This window comes from Drechmeria coniospora, chromosome 01, assembly GCF_001625195.1.
Source record: "Drechmeria coniospora strain ARSEF 6962 chromosome 01, whole genome shotgun sequence".
In the NCBI taxonomy this organism is placed as follows: domain Eukaryota; kingdom Fungi; phylum Ascomycota; class Sordariomycetes; order Hypocreales; family Ophiocordycipitaceae; genus Drechmeria; species Drechmeria coniospora.
Genome location: NC_054389.1, coordinates 11,138,557 through 11,158,382, shown reverse-complemented (window position 1 = coordinate 11,158,382; position 19,826 = coordinate 11,138,557). Strand labels below are relative to the sequence as shown.

At 59.9% G+C, this 19,826-nt stretch overlaps 4 protein-coding genes across 4 annotated transcripts; 2 read left to right on the top strand and 2 right to left on the bottom strand.

Moving 5' to 3' along the window:
- Positions 1-2,329: 2,329 nt before the first annotated feature.
- On the top strand, positions 2,330-3,866 carry DCS_02965 (chitosanase; the record flags this gene model as incomplete). Its single annotated transcript, XM_040800290.1, has 3 exons — positions 2,330-2,747; positions 2,821-3,158; positions 3,420-3,866. The coding sequence occupies 3 exons, from the start codon at positions 2,330-2,332 to the stop codon at positions 3,864-3,866; spliced, it is 1,203 nt and encodes a 400-aa protein (XP_040661173.1).
- Positions 3,867-4,329: 463 nt separating this feature from the next.
- Positions 4,330-6,845, bottom strand: DCS_02964 (5'-nucleotidase; the record flags this gene model as incomplete). Its single annotated transcript, XM_040800289.1, has 4 exons — positions 4,330-4,922; positions 4,986-6,045; positions 6,103-6,158; positions 6,218-6,845. 4 exons carry the CDS (start codon positions 6,843-6,845, stop codon positions 4,330-4,332), a joined length of 2,337 nt encoding a protein of 778 aa, XP_040661172.1.
- A 483-nt stretch (positions 6,846-7,328) lies between these two features.
- DCS_02963 (membrane transporter) lies at positions 7,329-9,098 on the bottom strand (the record flags this gene model as incomplete). The annotated part of the gene is made up of 3 exons (XM_040800288.1): positions 7,329-7,457; positions 7,562-8,842; positions 8,928-9,098. The coding sequence occupies 3 exons, from the start codon at positions 9,096-9,098 to the stop codon at positions 7,329-7,331; spliced, it is 1,581 nt and encodes a 526-aa protein (XP_040661171.1).
- A 5,262-nt stretch (positions 9,099-14,360) lies between these two features.
- Positions 14,361-15,545, top strand: DCS_02962 (uncharacterized protein; the record flags this gene model as incomplete). The annotated part of the gene is made up of 2 exons (XM_040800287.1): positions 14,361-15,091; positions 15,167-15,545. 2 exons carry the CDS (start codon positions 14,361-14,363, stop codon positions 15,543-15,545), a joined length of 1,110 nt encoding a protein of 369 aa, XP_040661170.1.
- Between the last annotated feature and the right edge of the window lie 4,281 nt (positions 15,546-19,826).

The following is a 19,826-nucleotide window of genomic DNA, read 5'->3' as shown; positions in this document are numbered from 1 at the left end:
CCGTAATTATTGTACAGAGTACTCCGTACGCCTACTTTATTACAAGTACTTACAGTACAGTACATGCATGCGGATACTCGGGTACAGGTTGCAATTGCCATGGTTTCCCTTCTGTGCAAGAACCGTACACTGGTATCACTTCATATTGTACTTACTTGTACTTATGCTGCCTGCACACCTGGTTGGGGCCAGTACTTGCACAGGCACGAAACACTTGTACATTCAAGTACAGCGGTACCTACTGTACTTATATGGGCCGAATAGTTAGCTAGTAATAATGCTAGTAGTTTGTTCAATTAGAGTTGGAGTCACGTAATGATTGCTCGGTACTCCGTGCTAAGAATTACATGCTATTTACATGTTCGCGTACGCTAGCCCGGTACATGTTCATGTCGAGAAGAAACTAATGCTTCATGTGCATGATCTTTTCATCTCGTGATCCGCCTACTTCAGGCATCCTCGACGGCACGTTACGCCCAAGGGCGGGATATTAATAACAGCAAGTACATGCACACAGTACTTGCGTGCTCCAGACGACTGAAGCCATTGTATACATGTACTGTACATGTACAGGACAGGTACTGCAGATGCATCTACTTGTACTTGTGGCACGCTAAACCCGTCCGCAACTGTAGATGCCTACCCCTACTCGCAAGTACGCGTCGTCTCGTTCGTCTCGTCTTCGGTCGAACAAATTGGAACTTGTCTACAGGTGGTATGCCTCATTCGTGCAGATGGAGGGATGAAATGACTCACCAAGGAACTTGCCTCCTCCTCGAGGCTCATTCGCACGCACGCTGCACACCGCCCAACTTCCCTCATGCCATTGTCAAGTGTGAATGAAGTGCACGGTACTTGCTGTGCGCAGTACTTGCCGTAAGTACAGTACTTGGTTTGTAATTCGGTGTACCTGTACTGCACATACAAGCTACCTAGTACCAAAGTAGTACTTATAGAGCACCGTACCGTGCACTCGTGAGTACGGCGCAAGTACTTGTACAGCAATGCATGCAAGTACTGTACTTCAGCCTCGCTTAAGGGTAGCGTTTAATACTGCCCAGCGGTGTAAGTACGGAGCTCATTATTATTGTATTATTACCTGAACGGAGTACACCTAACGTGTAACGAGAAGGTGCAAGTATATGTTACTCTATGGTACATGTTTCCACAAGAAGGTGAAGGCACTGACGACAGGTATTGTACTGTAATTCTCAGTACTTGTGCATCATCTCAAGTACATGTAAAGTACAGTGTACTCCGTGCTCGTTACCGCACACCGTACGGAGTATGCTTGCACTTAATTGTGCACGTATACTCCGTACGTCCCCAACAGACATTTCCCCATACGCGCGGCAGCACGCAACCTCCACACCGCCCCATCCATCCGTTCCCATGCCCCATCCCCTACGTTCACCGAATACACGCATGTCCATGTACCTCTGCTCGCAACCTCGCACGCCCTCTACCAAGTCCTACCGCACACCTACTCCGTACTTGATTTTTCCGTCATTTTTTCTTTCATCTCTTCTTGTACATGCTGTACTCCAGTGCAACTGCATTACTCGTACCCTTCGCCTTCCCGTTCCTGGGGAATGGGGAAACAAACGTCCCAAGGAAGGCGATGTTGTCGTCCGCCCTGGATCTGAATGCCCTCGGATGCGTGCAACAACTTCCGAGTACTGTGCTTACCGCACTCCGTAAGTACTTGTACTTGGGACAAACAAGCTCAACGTTGTCCAGTGCCGCTCGCCGAGAGGATCTGACGGCAGCACCCGCCCTTGCCAAGAGCTTACCCCGGCATGTCCCGCCAAGCGTTCAACGTACTTGACATCCTCGCACATTACGCGTACGAATAATACTCGTATTTCCCTTTACGGCACTCCGTAGGATCGCCAAAAACTCCATGAAGCTGCGGTTTCGGCCTGGTGGGAAAGGTGTGGCGTGTTGGTGACAATAAATCCATGGCGAGATTGCCGAGCGCTGCGGTTGCTGTGCCCCCGAATCCATCAAGGCGAGAAATCAACCTTTCCGCTCTCCCTCCCACTCCTCCTCGCTGCATGCGCATCGACGTGAGGCGGTGACCCTTGGATTTGCCTTGGATTTGCCTTGGATTTGTTCGAGGGAGCCCGCCGTTCGATATGCCTACGCGTCCATGCATTCGAAAATTCTTGACCGAGGCAGTCGATAGGCCATCGCATCGAGCGGAGGAGTCGGCAGACGTCTCTCGCACACTCGCCACAACACATTGCCCCGGTACCGTCCGAGCCCAACCAAGGAGCGGCCGAAGCGACGGCCGTTGGTTTGGTGACAAGGGACGGCATGAGAAGCCATGACGACGGCGAGGAAGCAAGCCATTCTCACCGTTGATGCTCGAGCGACGACAGTTGGTGAATCTCGGACGTCGCGACCAAGTATTAAGGGGTCGATGGGGATGCTCAAGGGCACGCCCAACCGCCACCGCGAGCAGCCGCTCCTCACCACCCAGCCCCTACCTAGGCCTCTCGTCCCCACGCACCGTCGCCGTCGCCCACACTCACGCGCTCTCTCCCGCCTGGATGGAACCGGCATGCTTTCTCTTCGTCTCTCTCTGCTCTTCTCGGCCGCCGTCCTCGGCACCCTCGGCTCCGGCCGCAAAGTACCGTCAAACGTCCAGAGCTTCTACCATGGCATCCGCGCACGGCAGAGGTGTAACGAAGTGCTCGCCGGTGGCTTTCACGCCTCCCACGGCGATACCCGCGGCTCTGGCAGTGCGTCCGTCCAACGTTTCCTTCGAAAGCGCCGCTCCGGCACCCGCTCGCTGACGACCCTTGACCCGTTCAGCCTTTGACTACTGCGGCGACCATATGGATGACTATGGCGTCCTCTACCTCCAAGGCCGTGACGGTGCGCTCGCCGACATGGACATTGATTGCGACGGCGTCCAGAACGGCCCCGCCGACGACCATCGCTGCCGCAGCTCGGCCGATATCCAGGCCATCACGGCCTTTGCCGAAACTGTCCGAAGCTACGGCACTGGCCAGCCAGATCTCGACCCCAACGCTCACGCCTACGTTGTCCTCGGAAACGACGGCACCAAGCCTGGCTGGAAGACGTTTGACCCCCGCAACCATGGCATCGAACCCCTGAGTGTCGTGGCCGTCGTTTGCAAAGACAAGCTGGTGGGCTCTCTCCCTTTCCTTTCCTTTCATACTCACTGTCACTCTCACTCGCGGGTTCTCTCACTCTCAACACTCTCGCGCTCACTCTCACTCTCACTTATGGGCTCTACCACTTATCCTTATCCTTGCTTGCACTCTCACTTTCCTTCACTCTTACTTTAACTCTTACTCCAAACTCTCGCTCTTACTCCAACTCTCGCTCTCGCTCTCGCTCTCCCTCTCGCCCTGACCCAAAGAGACTGACGAGTGGCCGACTCTCAGTTTTTCGCCGTCTGGGGTGACACCAACGGGGACGATGGGCCCCAAGCCGTCGTCGGCGAAGCATCCATCGCCCTCGCCACCGCTTGCTTCGGCCAAGCCATGAACGGAAACGCTGGCCATGGCGACGCCGACGTCCTGTACATTGCCTTCCGTGGCCACGAGGCCGTCCCGGGAGCCGACGGTGCCAAGTGGAACGCCCAGAATTTTGACGAATTTGAAAGTAGCATCGCAGACCTTGGCGACAGGCTTGTCACCCGCATCGGCGATGGCGGTGCCAACCAGAGCACATGCGAACCTTCTCCAACCCATGCTGGCCGTTGCTCGTGGGAGGGACACTGTGCAGGTGGGCACTCGCCTTCCCCTTCAAACTCTGGCCACCTTCTCGGCGTCCTGAAAAAGCACGAGACAATGCTAACGGGCGCGGGTCGATGCAGGAGCATTTTGTAATTCGGAACACGACTGTTCCGATGATCTCATATGCGAGACGGGCAAGTGCTCCGCACCGGTCTACTGAGCTGAGGAGGCGAAAAGGGGAGCAAGAGAACGCATCGTGGGGAAGCCTTGTCTGTGCATGTGCCCAGCGAAACTACCGTCGACTTGACGCGCGCCGCAATTTGCGCTTCCATCGTGCAGGCGACCGTTCTGGCCGTGGCGGTCACTTGACGGCCTCGTGGCCCACCACGGCGTCGATGATGCCGCCATGTTGATGCTCCCCTCGAGGCAAGGCGCCATGACCCTTGTCCAGTTCACCGTACACTCACCCTCCCCCAGCGCATTGCCACGACGTCCATGATGCCTCTATGATGCCACTATTTTGGGTCTCCCCTCCAGGCAAGGCGCAATGACCCTCGTCCAGTCCACCGTACACTCGCACTCCCCGAGCGGATCAAACACGCACGACTTGACGCCTCTATGATGCCACCATTTTGATTCTCCCCTCCAGGCAAGGCGCAATGACCCTCGTCCAGTCGACCGTGCACTCGCCCTCCTTGAGCGGATCACAGACGCACGACTTGACGCCCGCCTTGCGCGCCCAGCGCGACCAAAACTTCCTCATCAGCAGCACCTCGACGTCCATTCGGTCCTCGCTGACGGCGCCGGCGTCCTTTTGCGGGTCAAGGCGGTCGTCGTCGTCATCGTCGTCGTCATCGTCGTCGTTCTCGTTCAGCGGCTTCTTGCCAAAGCCCAACCGCTGTCGCAGGAAGCCGCGCCATGTGGCCCCGCTGGCTTCGTGCGGGCTTCGCGGGGGCTTATGCAGGCCGAGCGTGCGGCTTTTCTCGTCGCCAGCCTCGTCGCCGTCGCGTCCCGCCGTCGGGGACAGGGGAACGTCGGCTTCCTCGGCGACGCCGACCCAGTGGGCCGAAATTTTCTTCCACTGGCCGAGCGTCCGCAGGGCCATGAAGTACTGCCGCAGCATGGCCGAGATGAGGATTCCGTTCTCCTCGTCGACGAGCTCCTCCACTTCGCCGCCGGCGGATTTCACCAGCAAACTCGTGAAGCCGTCTACGCTTTGTCAGCTCACACCGTCACGACCGGATGCTGCCCGGGGGGGGGGGGGGACGGTACCCTTTCCGCGGCCCATGTACCCCCTCGTCGCCAGGAGATACTTTCTCTCGGCCTCGTACGGCTTGCCGCCGATGGACAAGGACAAGACCCGCTTCCCGCTCGGCCTCCTCGGATCGAACTCGAAGCGAATGTTGGACACCTGAGGAAACCTGCCTTCGAGGGCCGGGTACAGCGACACGCCGTTCTCGATGGCATCCCGGATGGCCTGCCCCGTGGCCCTCAGCAGCACGACGGGGTCCTCGAAGGGGAAGCAGCTGGTGATGTCCTTGACGCGAACGGCGCCCGGAGGGTAGATCTGGTCGCCGCGGATGGTGCCGGCGGCCATGATGGTGCAGTCGGCCTTGTGGTACTGGCGCATCACGTCGCAGACAAAGTTGCCGACGTTGGATTCCTGGATGCGGACGGTGCTGAAGCGGGCATCGAGGGGCGTGGCCGTCCAACCGATGGGGCGCGACAGCGACTTTTGCAGCTTCGACGTGAGCTCGTCGACGAGGCGCAGGGCCGGCGCGTGCTCCGGCACGTCCGAGGTGACGTCGCGGCGCCAGATGTCGAAATGCCAGCGCGTCGGGTCCTCGGGCCGGCGACGGGCCTCGAGGTAGCTCAGCTGCTTGAAGTCGGAGCCGGAGCGGAGGACGTGGGTGCCGTTGATGAAGCTGTGGCTGTAGTAGTGGTCGTGGCCGCCGAGGATGACGTCCATGATGCCGTTCGTCTGCCGCGCGAGCTTGTCGTCGTTGGGCTCGCGCATGTGGCTGAGGCAGATGACAATCTCGGCACCCTGCTCGCGCAACTTGGGAACGAGCTCGGCGGCGGTGGCGGTGGCCGACTTGTAGATGAGGTTCGGCGGCAGGCTGTTGATGGTTTCGAGCCACTCGCGTTCGCCGAGCCCGATGAGGCCGACGCGGACGCCGTTGGACGTGGTCAGCATGTGCGTCCGCTTGGCGTTGCCGAGGGGCACGTCCTCGCCGAGGGCGGGATCGAGGACGTTGGCGAGGAGCCAGGGGAAGGAGCACTGCTGGGCGAGATGGCCGAACTGCTTGACGCCAAAGTCGAGATCATGGTTCTGGTCTGCCCGTCAGCGGGAGCTCGGCGGAGCGCGGAGACGGCACGATCGGCTCACCCCGACGCAGGCGCAGTCGGTGCCGATGGCGTTGAGAACGGGGACCATGTGGCGGCCTTGTCCCGTCAGCATCGGCCTCGTCTCGCTCATCGACGCTCCGACGGTGGCAACTGACCCTTGGTGACGCTGCTCTCGAGGCTCGGGTTGAAGGCGTCGCCGGAGAAGAGGGTCAAGGCCTTTGGCTGGCCGGCAAAGCGACCGCCTTCCTGGTACTCCTTGACGACGGTCATGAAGCGGGCGATGCCGCCGACGGGCTCGGCGCTGGCGTGGTCGACATGATAGACGTCGTTGTAGTGAAGGATCCGCACGTCGGGAGCGGCTGCTTGTGCGGCCGGCGAGGAGGAGTAGACGAGCTGGGGCGTCGACGTGGGCTTTTCCTTGTCACGGCCCATGGTCGATGGATGTCTCGCTCCGACGTTGCCAGGCGGTCTAGTTGAGGTGCAGGATGCAAGATGCTCGCAAGCTACTATTACGTAGACATGGATGGGACGGAGCGTTGAGCGTCGTGGGTGGTAGTAGGAAGTTTTGTCGTAGGTGGTGCGAACTTTGTCGTAGGTGGTGCGAAGTTTAGGCGGTACGAAGTTTGTCGTAGGTGGTATGAAGCTCGTAGGTGGTACGAAGCTGGTCGTACCGTTGATAGCTGCTGACCCAAGCTGCCATCGGCGTGGCTCGGATTGGTGGGCCGGGCGGGATAATCCGGGCCGCCCCTGTACCGAGACCAAGATGGCGCTGTAACGAATCATCACAGGTGCTGACCTTGGCGGGGGTCCGTCCAAGCTAGGGCGGGGTCACAGGGGGGCCAGAGAGGGAGGGGGAGCGACGAACAGTGGGTGGGGATGGCCGTCGGGGGAGCTTTAGTAGGCCCCTGTCCGCTGTGGCCAAGGTGCCTCGATCAGTGTGCCCGGCGATAGCACGTGATGGCGGACAATACCGTCTCCAGCCAGCCGCACACCGCACGTCACGACAAGTTTACTCTCCAAGACGTCGCGAATCGAGGCAACCGTGGGGCCATTTCACGCATCCGACCTACTTGCACGTCTCGGTGGCAAAGGGACGACGAACGGAGAGGCTCCGGCGTATCGAAAGGCAGCTGTGCGCGGCGTACAGCGACACGACGGGCGTCCAGCAAATGCAGGCATAACTTGCTGCTCTCTCTCTCTCTTTCTCTTCACCCCAGCGGTTCCTTGACGGTTACGCCTTTCGCCCGGACCCATCTATGTACTTATTCACAGGGCCTCTTTTCCTCTCGACTCAAAGGGCAGGATGAGAACGAGAAGGCCGGCAACGATGAAGAGGGCACCGCTCGTGTAGACGGGGGCCGACGTTTCGAGGTTCGCAAACATGGCGACGATGGGCTGCCGGCAACGAAATTAGTCAGTCAAGCGTACTCGGCCCGGTCGACAGGCCGTCGCCCCGGGGGACGCCGGCGGGCAAGGCCGTGGCGGGTTTGGGTACGTACAGCCATGATTCCAAACACGCGGTTGCACGTCGCCGCCAGCGCGTTGCCGGTGCCGCGCTGGGGCGTGGGAAAGACCTCGGGGGTGTAGCCGTAGAGGACGGCGTACATGACGTTGCTGCAGAAGTTGAAGGCGCAGTTCCAGCCCAGCAGGGCCGTGCTGTCGAGGGCCGTCGTCGAGCAGTAGAGGAAGACGCCGGTGAGGAGGGTAAAGGTGGAGAGGGTGCCCTTGCGGCCGAGGCGAGGCAGCTCGACGAGGAAGCCGCCGAGCAGGGCGCCGGGGATGCCGAGGACGGAGATGATGAGGCTGTTGCGGTAGGTGACGTAGGTGCCGCCGTCGTCGAACCTCGCGCCGCGCGTCGCCTGTATGTAGGGCAGGAAGGCGTTGTAGAGCGGGTAGCCGAGGCCGATGAAGGCCCAGATGGCCATGACGAGGCTCGTGCTCAGCGCGAGGCGCGGCGTCGAGAAGAGGACGCGGACCTGGTGGCCGTCGAGCTTGGAGAGATGGCGCTTGGCGGCGGCGGCGGCGTCGGTGCGGGCGACGTAGCCGTCGGGCTCGCAGGCGCGGAGATGGCCGACGGAGAGGCCGACGGTCTTGCCGTTGCGCCTGGCGACCTCGTGGACGATGGCGACGGCCTCGTCGTCGCGGCCCTTGCCCATGAGGTACTTGGGCGACTCGTAGATGCGGAAGAGGGCGAGGCGGGCGAGGAACATGACGAGGGTCAGGCCGCCCATGGCGAGGACGAAGTAGCGCCAGCCCATGTTGTCGGCGCGCGCGCACGGCTTCTCGGCCTGCGAGCAGCTGAGGTTGCCGAGCAGCGGCCAGGCGACGAGGTTGGCGACGACCTGGGCGAGGGCCCAGTCGATGGACAGGACCGTCAGCAGGTACTGGTGCGAGCGCGGCAGGAACTCGAGGAAGATGGCCGAGTCGACGGGCAGGTTGCCGCCGACGCCAAAGGACCAGAGGGCGGCGAAGACGCCGGCGGCGGCAAAGGTGGGCGCGCTCGCGGCGACGAGACCCCAGAGGGCGGTGAGGCCGAGGGTGAGGTTGAAGGCCCACCGGCGGCCGAAGAGGTCGCAGCCGAAGCCCCAGAAGACGGCGCCGGCGAGGAGGCCGATGTTCTGGGCGAGGGTGAAGAGCGGCGGCCGCGCGGGGTCGAACTCGTTGGCGATGGGCGTGAAGATGAGCGAGGTGACGATGGGCCACAGGTTGTCGCTGGCCCAGCCGAAGCCGACGACGACGAAGAGCTGCCACTGGTACCATCCCATGCCGATGTCGCCGACCTGCCGAGCCGTTCGGTCGTTAGCCTTGCCTCGCCTTGCCTCGCCGCTGCCTGCTCCGACCGACCGTGGCCGGCCGAGGACGTACCGCGCGGTTCAGGACCCGAGCCTTGGCCTCGTAGACGGGGTCGAGGGCGCCCTTGGGGAGGATGGACTCCTCGCCGCTCGCCTCGCCGCCGCTGCTGTAGCCGCCGTAGGCCTGCTCGACGTAGGCCGGCAGGGCGGCCTCGTCCACTTCGCGGTCGTCGTCGATGCCCATGATGACGCGCGTCTGCCCTCGGACGGCGGTGAGGCGGGTGGGGGGAGGGGGGGGGGGTTCTCGAGGGGCAAGGCGCGGAGCGGAGGAGACGGGCGAGAGCAAAGTCAAAGGCGGAGTCGAAGGCAAAGCCGGCCAAAGGCAAAGTCAAACGGCAAAGGTACTCGGTACGGCAAAGGACGATGGCATGGGACGGCGGCCACGGGACGCACGCGACGTGGTGCTGCGATGGGGTTGCATCGTATATGTACTGCAAGTAGGTGCATGCACGAGCTTGCCACCATGTGCATGCAGGCAAATATACCGAGCCCTAATGGACGGGTTGCACATGCACGCTTGCCGGTGCTCCGCCTTGATGCGTGCACCGCTCCGTAGGTGCGGACGAGCAGTAGCATGAGGATGGCCGGATGCACGGTACCACGTCGTGCGGCCAAGGAGAGCCAACGAAGCTCACGGTTGTGGAGGTGGAAGCGGAGAGGAGGGAGTCGGAAGAGCTGGACGACGAGGCAAGGCAAGGCGAGGCGGCGCAGGGGTATGGCGCCATCGGGAATTTGGTGACGGGCGAGGCGAAACGGATGCCGCCCATTGGCTCGCGGGACAGCGGCAGGGCCGGGCTACGAGGCGCGCCAGCGGGCTCGGGTTCGCCTGACGTCCTGTTCCAGCGAGCCATTTCGGCGGATCTCAGCGGGTGGGTTCGTGCTGCTGGTGCCTGCGGTACCTGAAAATGCGGTGCCTGGCAGAGGGCCAGTGCTCCGTTTGGCAGCGGCACGCACATGCTAGCGGTGCTTGTCTTGATCGTACCTGTCTTGTACGTACTTGTACTTGTAATTGCGCACGCATTGTAAGCAAGCACAAGTACTCGGTACAGTACTCTGTCATCTGGGTCATGTGCTGTCACGGGTTCTGCAGAGTGCAGCACAAAGGCATCAGGCACTCGTCCTGCTGTCATCATGCTGGAGCCTCCGCCGCAGGTTCGGCTCGGGAGGCTTTGGACCTGTCAACGACCATCCCGCATCGACACATTCGCTCCATGCCGCCTCCGTCATTCACCCCATCGGCCACCACGGTGTCCCGCTCTGCTGTTTTCAAGTCACCGAGACCGAGCGGCGAGCGCCGTGCCCTTGGTTGCGGCCGGCAGGCGGCTCTCTGCGCAACACGCCATGCCGACGTCGTCCAGTGAACGAAGCGGCTTTCCCCATCGACTCCTCCCTCTGCTCGGCCACGCCCTATCCCCCACGCCACGGGGCCTCCCCAGCGCACTCGCCGACCTCGCCGAGACGATGAGCGATATAGATGACGTACTTGGGCCGGGCGTGCACACCACACGGCCGAACCGCGCCGTCGATGGTGCGAGAACGGGCACGAGCTGCCAAGTGCCATGGTGGCAAGTGCCGCAACGGCCGTTGGTGCCGCATTGCCTCCTATGGTGTGCTCGGAGTGGTACTTTTCGTGCTCCTGTCCGACGCTCAGGACACGCTGCGTTCAGTTCTTGCCCAGATGTCCACCGGCAACCCGAGCGGGCAGGCACATGGAGTTTCGCGGCGGCGACGATGAATACGACGATGAATATGACCCATCGAAATGGGCGGACGTTTGGTGGCAAGGAGCCCCAAGGTAGGTAGGTGCATTACCATTTGAATCGTCGCCGACTGGGTCAGTCAAGCACGACGACAAGTACCAGCCATCTACCGTGTATCATGGTGCAGCGCATTTCCGTTGTGCCGTCAGGTACCGCTTCCGAGGCACTACATGTGCACCTATATACAATGGCAGGGACCGCTTCCGGAGCACTAAGTGTGTACAAGCAAGGTGTTGGTGGTGTAGGTGAACAGCACCTGTATAGTACTGTAGGTTGGTGTGTATGTACAGTACATGTACAGGTAGGTGTACGGTACATGTAGGCGTAGGTGTACTTGTACTTGTAGGTGTAGGTGTACAGCACACAATAGGTGTAAGTGTGCAGTACATGTAAGTGTAGACGGTACTCCGTACATGTAGATGCACGGTACTCCGTACCTGTAGATGCACTGTACTCTGTACCTGTAGATGCACTGTACTCTGTACCTGTAGATGCACTGTACTCTGTACCTGTAGATGCACTGTACTCTGTACCTGTAGATGCACTGTACTCCGTACCTGTAGATGCACTGTACTCTGTACCTGTAGATGCACTGTACTCCGTACCTGTAGATGCACTGTACTCCGTACCTGTAGATGCACTGTACTCTGTACCTGTAGATGCACTGTACTCCGTACCTGTAGATGCACTGTACTCTGTACCTGTAGATGCACTGTACTCCGTACCTGTAGATGCACTGTACTCTGTACCTGTAGATGCACTGTACTCTGTACCTGTAGATGCACTGTACTCCGTACCTGTAGATGCACTGTACTCCGTACCAGTAGATGCACTGTGCTCCGTACCTGTAGATGCACTGTACTCCGTACTCCGTAGGTGCACAGTATTACAGTGCATTTTTTTCGGCGTACGGTACGTCTACTGTAGGTGCAAGTTCATGCATGACAGGGTCAAGACTTGGGACTGCTGTAAACACAATCATCTATTATTCCTCCGTACTTGGTACTCTGTGCTTGGATGCGTTCCGCTGGCCATCGCCTTCTCCAATCTCCTTACCGAGCACAGAGTATTTGATTTCTTTCTTCTCCCTCCCGCTCGCTGGCGCAAGATGTCGGCGCTCAAGGGCGTCCCTCGTCCACAATGCCAAGCGCAAGGCGAAAGGCTCCCTTGCCTCCCCCAGCACCGTCTGGCGCCGCCCTTGGTCTCGCCGAGCAGCAGATGTGCGTGCCATGCCATCCACAAGCCACTGGCCGGTTTCGCCATCGTCGCATTGCCAACCGACACACGAGAGAGTCCCATTTCATGACGCGCCACGCACGCAAACGATGCAAAGAGCGCTCCGGAATGGTCTCGAAAGAAAAAAGAAAGTCGGGGAGTCGTCGGGGCGCCGGCGGGATGGGACCATGAGCCGTTTGCCCGTTATGCGGTGGAACCGAGTACCTGTAAGCAATACCCTCGCACCGGGCACCTGCGCATGTATTTCCTTTTCAGGGTAGCTGTACTCCGTACTTTCTACTCGAATCGGCCATCTACCGTGTCCTGTCCTTCCCGGCTGGGTTCCGATGCCGCAGCACGAGGAGGAATAGCACGGAACTGACCGACCTGACGAGGAAGCGCCGAGTTGGGTACGCACACGCACACCTGCGGCACATGAGCGTCACCTTGGCAGGCCGGCCCACGGGCCCAGGATTGAGGAGATGAAGATGAAATAAATGGCCGCTGGTCCTGCCTCAGTTGTGCATGGCCACCAAACACTTGCGACAGGGAGCGAGAGTAGGAACCTACAACCAGGTCGGTGCAGCACGGAGCACGGCGTGCTGGAATCATGCTCCATCCATCGGCCGACGCTTCAAGGCAGGCCTGCGACCATCGAAAGTCAATCACACGGCCTGAAACGCCAAATCCGCACGTGTGCTGACCGGGACCTGGGCCCCTGGCACGGTCCGTCCGGCCAGGCTTGCGGTGTTGCCATTGGCCGCCGATGTTTCAACGCCGGCGTGAGACGGACGTGGAACCCACCGCGCTGCAGGCGGCGCTTCGGCAGTTGACCGACCTGTAGAGTTCCGAGTTCAACCAGGCCGGCGGTGATTGGCTCCAAGGCCGACATGGACAGGCGCGGCGGCCGCCAGAACCTGTCGAGTGCAAACACCGTCTCCGTACATGCACCGATAAAGGCTGCGAGGTGCACAGGATAAGTGCACAGGATAAGTGTAAGCCTACCGTACGAGTGCTGAGAGCACGTGCAAGAGTGTCATCGAGTCCAGTGCAGCGCCCGGGAGGGCAGAGATGGTACCATGCGCGCCTCTTTGCTTCGTCGTGACCTACTCCCGACGACGGACCGCTGCTTTCCGCCTAGCAGGCCCTCCCTTGCGTGAACGGTCGGCTGTGGTCCCAAGACTGGAGGATCAGGACTCGAGGACTCGGTGCCATCGGCAGCATCAGGACAGGCGCTCGGAAGAAAATCGTTGACAAGTCGACGACGGAGCCGCCGCACAGCCAGTCCCTGCTCGGCACCAGGAGTGTAGATGGATGCCCCCGGCACACATGACGACGACGAAGCCCCCGTCGCTGCGCACCTGCTCGTTCGTGCCCAGTCTTCCCGTTGCTGGGCAATTTTAAATTCTCATGCTCTGCGCTCCGTACATGCGAGCGTCTTCATACCCAGCAGGCGTACCGTTGCATGCGCATCTGTGCAGCGCGCCGCGAGGCCACCCCCATCTGATCGACAGGGCCCCTGTCTCACGACGCCGCCCAAAACGTCGGGAAAAGTCACCGTCGCGGCAAGTTGCTGGTGTTGAAGCGCATTCCGTAGCAGCCGTGCCTGGACCCGGCTCGATGCACGCTTGCGACGACATCTGGCACGACGACTGTAACCCGTCGCCGTCGCCAAGTCGTCGACCGTTCGGGTGGGCGACGCTGAGAGGGGGGTGGGGAAATCTCACCGGCGGTGGCGAGGAGCGGCAACCACACCATCAACACACGGTCCCCCAATCAGCAAACGATGCCGACGAACCGCCGACCGTTGTCCACCCCGTCGATGCGTCGAACCGTACGACAGGTGGGTGCGCGGCCCCGTCAGCAGGTGGGAGGGTGCAACCTTGGCCGGGCAGATTGGACGTCGCGCATGCGGCGGACCAGGGAACGACAACGGAGGGCGCTTAAACCTCGCCTTCCCCCTCCCTGCCCGTCCATGGTCTTCGTATGACTACCAGGACATGGCACGCCGCCCTCCCGTGCCTCCTTGTCGTGCTGGTCACTCGTCTATTCCCCTCTCCATTTTTTTCCGTCACTGTCCTTCTTTAGCTCCCTTTCACTCACTCGTTCGTGATCTCGCTGCCAGAAGAGATTGTCATCGGCCAGTGAATTCCACGTACCCTGTCGAGGCCTGCCGCCGTCGTCCACTCACACGCAGCCTCCGCCAACGACGGGGACGGTGCAGCACCGACGACGGCACCACGGCCCCGCGGCGGGCTCGACATTCACAGCCGGGGAATTCATCGTCGAGTCCGAGGACAGCCGGTCGGGTCCTTGAGGGGATGGTATTGGCGAGTCGGCCACTCTGTTCGCGTCCGCCACGAGACTCGAGCCGGTCCGTTCGCACCTTCCCACACTCACTCCTCACGCACGCTCGCGCCTGCCATTCTCGAAAATCGCTCGCACATTAGGCGAGCCGACACCCGCCTCCAATGCGCCTTCCCATCCGCGCCGTCGTCCTCGCCGCGGCAGCCGCGACCCTGGCGGCCCCTCGCCGCACCTTTGTCAGCCCCAGAGACTCTCAACTGGGCGCCGACGACGTCCTCTCCCTGCCCTACAACTCGACGTCCATCGACCATCCTCCGCGTCACCTCCTCCTTCGTCGGGACGACGCCCCTCCGGCTCCCACCCTGTCGATGGCAACGACGGCCACGACGGGCACGGCCACGACCGTCGCCACGGCGGCGGCCACGGCGACAAAGGGAGCGGCGGCGACGGGTTCGGCCGCGGCATCGGCCGTTCGCCTCCGCCCAAACGATTCCTTCAACGTCACCGCCTGGGACCTGGAGACAAACGCCGCCTGCGTCGCCGCCCTCCGCGCCATCCTGCGCAGCACCAACCCTTCGGGCACCTGCGTCTGCTACAACCTGCCTTCGCTCGACAGCGTCACGGGCATCTTCGAGGCCGACCTGCGCCTGTTCCGCGTCTCGGAAGCCCGCGACGCCTTTGCCGACGTCCGGCAGAGCCACATCCAGGTCGGCGTCCAGTTCAACGGGGCGTCGGTCAGTTCGATCAGCGAGGAGGAGCTCATGGGCATGGGCATGGTCCGGAACAGGACCGTCGTCATCGAGCCTCGCGCCCACGACGGCGGGCCGCAGCTCGTCCACACGTACATGTTTGTCGGCCAGATCGACGAGCAGCGGATGAGCGCCAACATGTCCATGTAAGCCGCCACCTTTGCCCGCGTCGTCCGACGCACGCCTTCGTCGGCTTGCCACTGACACGGCTCACCGCCCAGGGCAGCATTCGAGGCCGTCGTCATGCCCACCTTTACCCTCTCGGCCACGACGCGAAGCGGCGGCGACATCTCGACAAACGTCTCCCTCAACGAGGCCGCCTTCCTCACCGGTGTCTTCGCCAACCAGGTCATCATGTCCGACGTCAGCGCCGCCCAGGCCGCCGTCGACGCCAAGCTCGCCGGCCTGCGCAACGGCACCGTCGCCTTCGTCCTGCCCGGCGTCCAGCTGATGGTCTTCCCCATCGGCCTCATCATCACCTCCGTCTGGCTCCTCCTCGGCCTCGTCGCCTTCACCATCGGCACCTTTGAGCGCATCGTCTACGCCGACATGTACAAGCGCAGGCTGCAGTCGGTCGCCCCCAAAGGCCGCACCATCTAGGACGACGATGCACCCGTCTCGTCGACCGTTGACACCTTTGCCGCCCAAAGTCGGCAGCAGCACATGGGCCTCCCTCCACACGCCCCCCTCCCTCTCGGCCGAAGCAGGCAGCCATGCCATCGAGCCATTTGCACCCGCTGGCCCACGCGTGCTTTGGCGTCGTTGGTTTACCCATTCGAGCCCGCCCGTCGACACCATGTTGACTGAACGATGCCAAAGTCTTGTCCGAGTATGGGGAATCCCGAGCGTACATGTTGTCCTACGTAGACATCCGTGCCCGCCACGCGCAAGGTACAACCTGGTCTCGGCACCAAGTGTAGGCAGGATGCATGCTAGTCGAAGGCCAAGTCGCGACGAGGGCGAGTAGTCATTTTTGGGTAGGCTGCTTTCGATTTGTTTCTTGAGCCGCGAAGAAAGTGTTGCCAGGAGCAGCCAGAGCGCAAGTGGCGGTCGGAGTCGCCATCACAGGCAACGCTCGGAGCGGGTTGGCGTCGGATCTCGAGGGTGATTGATGACCGACGACCGAGCAGCACTGGCCATGACGGCACCAAGGCACCGAGGCACCAAGGCATTAAGGCACCAAGGCACCAAGGCATCAAGGCACCAAGGCATCAAGGCACCGAGGCACCACGGCATCAAGACACCATGGCAGTCGGCGACGAACCAAGAGTCACTCTACGCCCTCGCTTGGCCGGTTCCTTGCATGCTTGGAGCATCGTTTGCGGCACGCGTGTGGCACCTGGACCCTTTCCGGAGCCTTGCCGCGCAGCATCGTCTCGAAATTGGCGGCCATCCGTTGGTTAGGTGGGCTTTGAAAGCCATGTCACTTGACTGCGGTTCCAGGAGCCTGCTGGACGTGGCAACACAGGCACGTCGTCCCATACTCGCGGGACCACGTGTGACAGGTCGGAGGCGTACCGTTAAACGAGATTCAGCGCTCGCTTCCGTGAAGATGGTTGAAGCGGTCGCATTCGTCGAGCATGGCCGATACCTGCAAGGCACCACCGTGCACACGTCACTCTCGGCGTGCGCAGCATGGTAGGACAACCGTTTACGGCGTGCCTTGGTCGCCCCGGACGCGGGCCGGACAAGCTATTTCATGGCCTCGGCCGGCTCCATGGGATCGATGGAAGATGGTCACGGTGCAAAACATTGAGATGAGATAATGGGCGTCATGTACTGCCGGAGCAAGTGTATATTTTGAACCTTTTCTTCCCACCGAGCCTCGGCGAATCTGCCCTTGTGACGATTTGGAGCGACACGATTCCGTTCAACTGTCGTACAGGGCAGCGGCGTTCAGATGCCGAGAAACTCCATCGAGCATGCCAGCATGGTATCCTCTATCGTGCGCGACCGTACTTGAGGGCGCAGAGATTCTTGTTCTGGCATATCGCGCGGCATCACTTGGGGCCGAGTGCAAGCCTTGGGTGGCCGGGAATGACAGTGTTGGGAATGGCTCGGAGTCTGTACTCGGACGATGATCGGCCCACTGCCCAAAGATGCTGGATCTTGGTTCCAGCGGGCCCTAGTGAGGTCCGAAGTCGCTAACCTAGTTTAGCACTTGGGTTCCTTGACATAGGTTTTGAGTATGGAGTAATTACGGAGTAGTAGGTATTAGGTATGGAGTATTACCATGTACTTGCTTGTAGTCTGAACTGTAATACTTACTGTATTCTGTGTACGGAGCAAGTACTTACATAGGTGTACAAGTACGCCAATAGTGACTCGACAAAAGTGACGAATCAGCTTTGGTGGTGCTACTCGTACAAATTGAATCCACATTTTTGCCACCCCACTGTACTTGCACGAGCGTCAAGTACGGAGCCTTCAGCACACGCACGACTGTGCGAGCACTCGTAGCCGAGAGACCTTTCTCCCACACAGACCCTGGCCGGACCAACAGGCATTGTTTCGGACGGACATGAATCGTCCATGGCGAGGGCGAGAATGAGTGCGACTGTCCGTCCGTAGGCTTGCTCTTCGCCGGTGCTTGCCCAGTCGACGCTCGGCTATTCGGCATGCATCACAGGTCGCATGCCGCCGCCAAGGATTTGGGTCATTTAGTGGATTGGAGCGGTCGTCACTCGTCATTCTTTGGCCAGCAAACACAGCGGTTGCCGAATCAAGCGGTCGCAACATCGCCAAGCAACAGGGTCATGAGCCAAAGTAAGTAATAGTGCCGGAATCTGGCTGTAATCGTAGACCTTGTGCACCTGTGGAGTGTACCTGTACACGGACTTGTAGACTAGGAGCCGTCCCGTCCCTGTTCAGCAAGCCGTCGCGAGGCACGCTGGGCACATCGTGCTGAGCTCGGTACTCCGTACTCCGTACAGCAAACCAGATGACACTTGCACACGCACATGCATACCTGCTAGTAGTACTCCGTACTCTTTCCGCATGCATGAATGTGTGCTAGTGTACAGGAAGCACTCCGTAGGCCAAGTGCTTATCTTTGTCGATGCCGAGGATGGTGAGCAATTGCGACAATGGCATGGTCACATGCCACAGTGCTTGCACAAACAGCATGCGCAAGGTAATACTCCGTACTCGCGCCGTGTATCCGCAGCACCAACAATAACCATGTACCTATACTCCGTACATGTAGGTGTACAAGTACTGCAAGTAAGTACCTAGGTAGTACGGAGTAGTTGTATTATAGTACGTTGTACGGAGTACTCCGTACTCCGTACTCCGTAATAGGTGAATCATCCGCCAAGAGATTGTGAAATCGAATATATCCACTCATTCGCGGGGGGGGGGTTGAATCTACTCAAGTACATGTGCATGTAATGTACTTTGGACAAGAACCAACATTACCACATGCTGTTATTACATGCACTTGATTACATGCACATCCACGTACGGTACGGGTACGGCGTGCAAAGGTCGTGCATCCATGTGTTTGAGCGTACCCAAGGTACTAGGCACTTTGACAACTACCATGTACAAGCAAGTACTTGCGAGGTTCTGTGTCCAAAGAAAAGTACCAGGTACATACATACCTACAGTTTGAGTTTCTCAGCAAGTACTCCGTACTCCGTATGAATCAATTACTGCCCTTGCTGGATTACCGTGCCTGGGTGTACTGTGCAGGTTGCAAGTGCAGTGCTTGTCCTGCTTGGTATGGAGAGCAGAGGAGAGTCGTCGTGGGCAGCCACGTAATGCGCATGCGACGACGTACCCAACTACTGTAGTGCCCGAGAACCTAGGTACCTAGTACCGACTTAGTGCTGCCACTAGGTGCCAACTACTACCTGTACGCTGCCCTGCTTGCTTCTCAGTATTCGCGGGAGACGGGATGCCACTCTCCTCTGTTCGCCGTGGCTTCTAGCTTCGGGGGACGACCCGGTAATGAACAGCATGCCACTTCATGCCCACCTGCACAAATCCCTCACGTGGCTTCTGACCTGGCCCTGTCCTTTCTGCAGGCACTCCGTACAACAAGGAACGTTGCAGGCAGCACCAAGACACAAACATGCTCACCTACCTACGAGCCCTCGCCATGTCAGGCCTCCACGGCAAGGACCTGGAGCGGCATGGCAGCTTGGCGACGCGGCGACGAGAGACTGAGTGCTCAAGTACAAGTACATGGGATGGAGTACTTGCTACGAAGCAGCTAGGTACCTACGAGCATTGCCGCACGTACCATGCAGTGCTGTCGGTAGACGTACATGTACCCTTGGGTGCGCGAATGGTTGTGCGAGTACTTGCTCCGTACTGCACTCCGTACTGTACTCCATACTGTACTCTGTAGTTGTACTCCGTACTCCGTACTCCGTCCTTTGTCATTTTCGGGATGCTTGTACATGTACATCTGCGGGCGAGTACGCCGTACCCCGTCCACCTCCGTGCATCCAAGTGCTTGCTTGCACTGTGCACCGTCGCCTCGAAACGTGCTCCGTATGCGCCCCTCCTCTTGGCGACTTGGCAGTGTGCGGGAGCAGGCACCGCGACCCATAATTCATTCGTATGCAAGTAAGTAAGTACGCTGTGCGTCGGCATCATCTGCGCAGCGAAGCACTTGTCCGAGTACGGTGAAGGAGGGAGCAAAGCGCCGCTGACCTCGATTGCCGTCGGCTTTCGTCTTGCCTTGCATTGTTGTCACGAATGAATAATTCTTAGTTTCGCGCTCGTGCTTGGGGCCACAAGTACGAGGGGATGCCGAAAAGGTTGCTGCTCATTCAGAGCACTGTACATGCAAGCCTATTTAGTGGCTCGACCCCTATTCCAGTGGCATCCATCATCTGGGTGCCTCCCATCCTTCGAATCCATCCCCTCCCG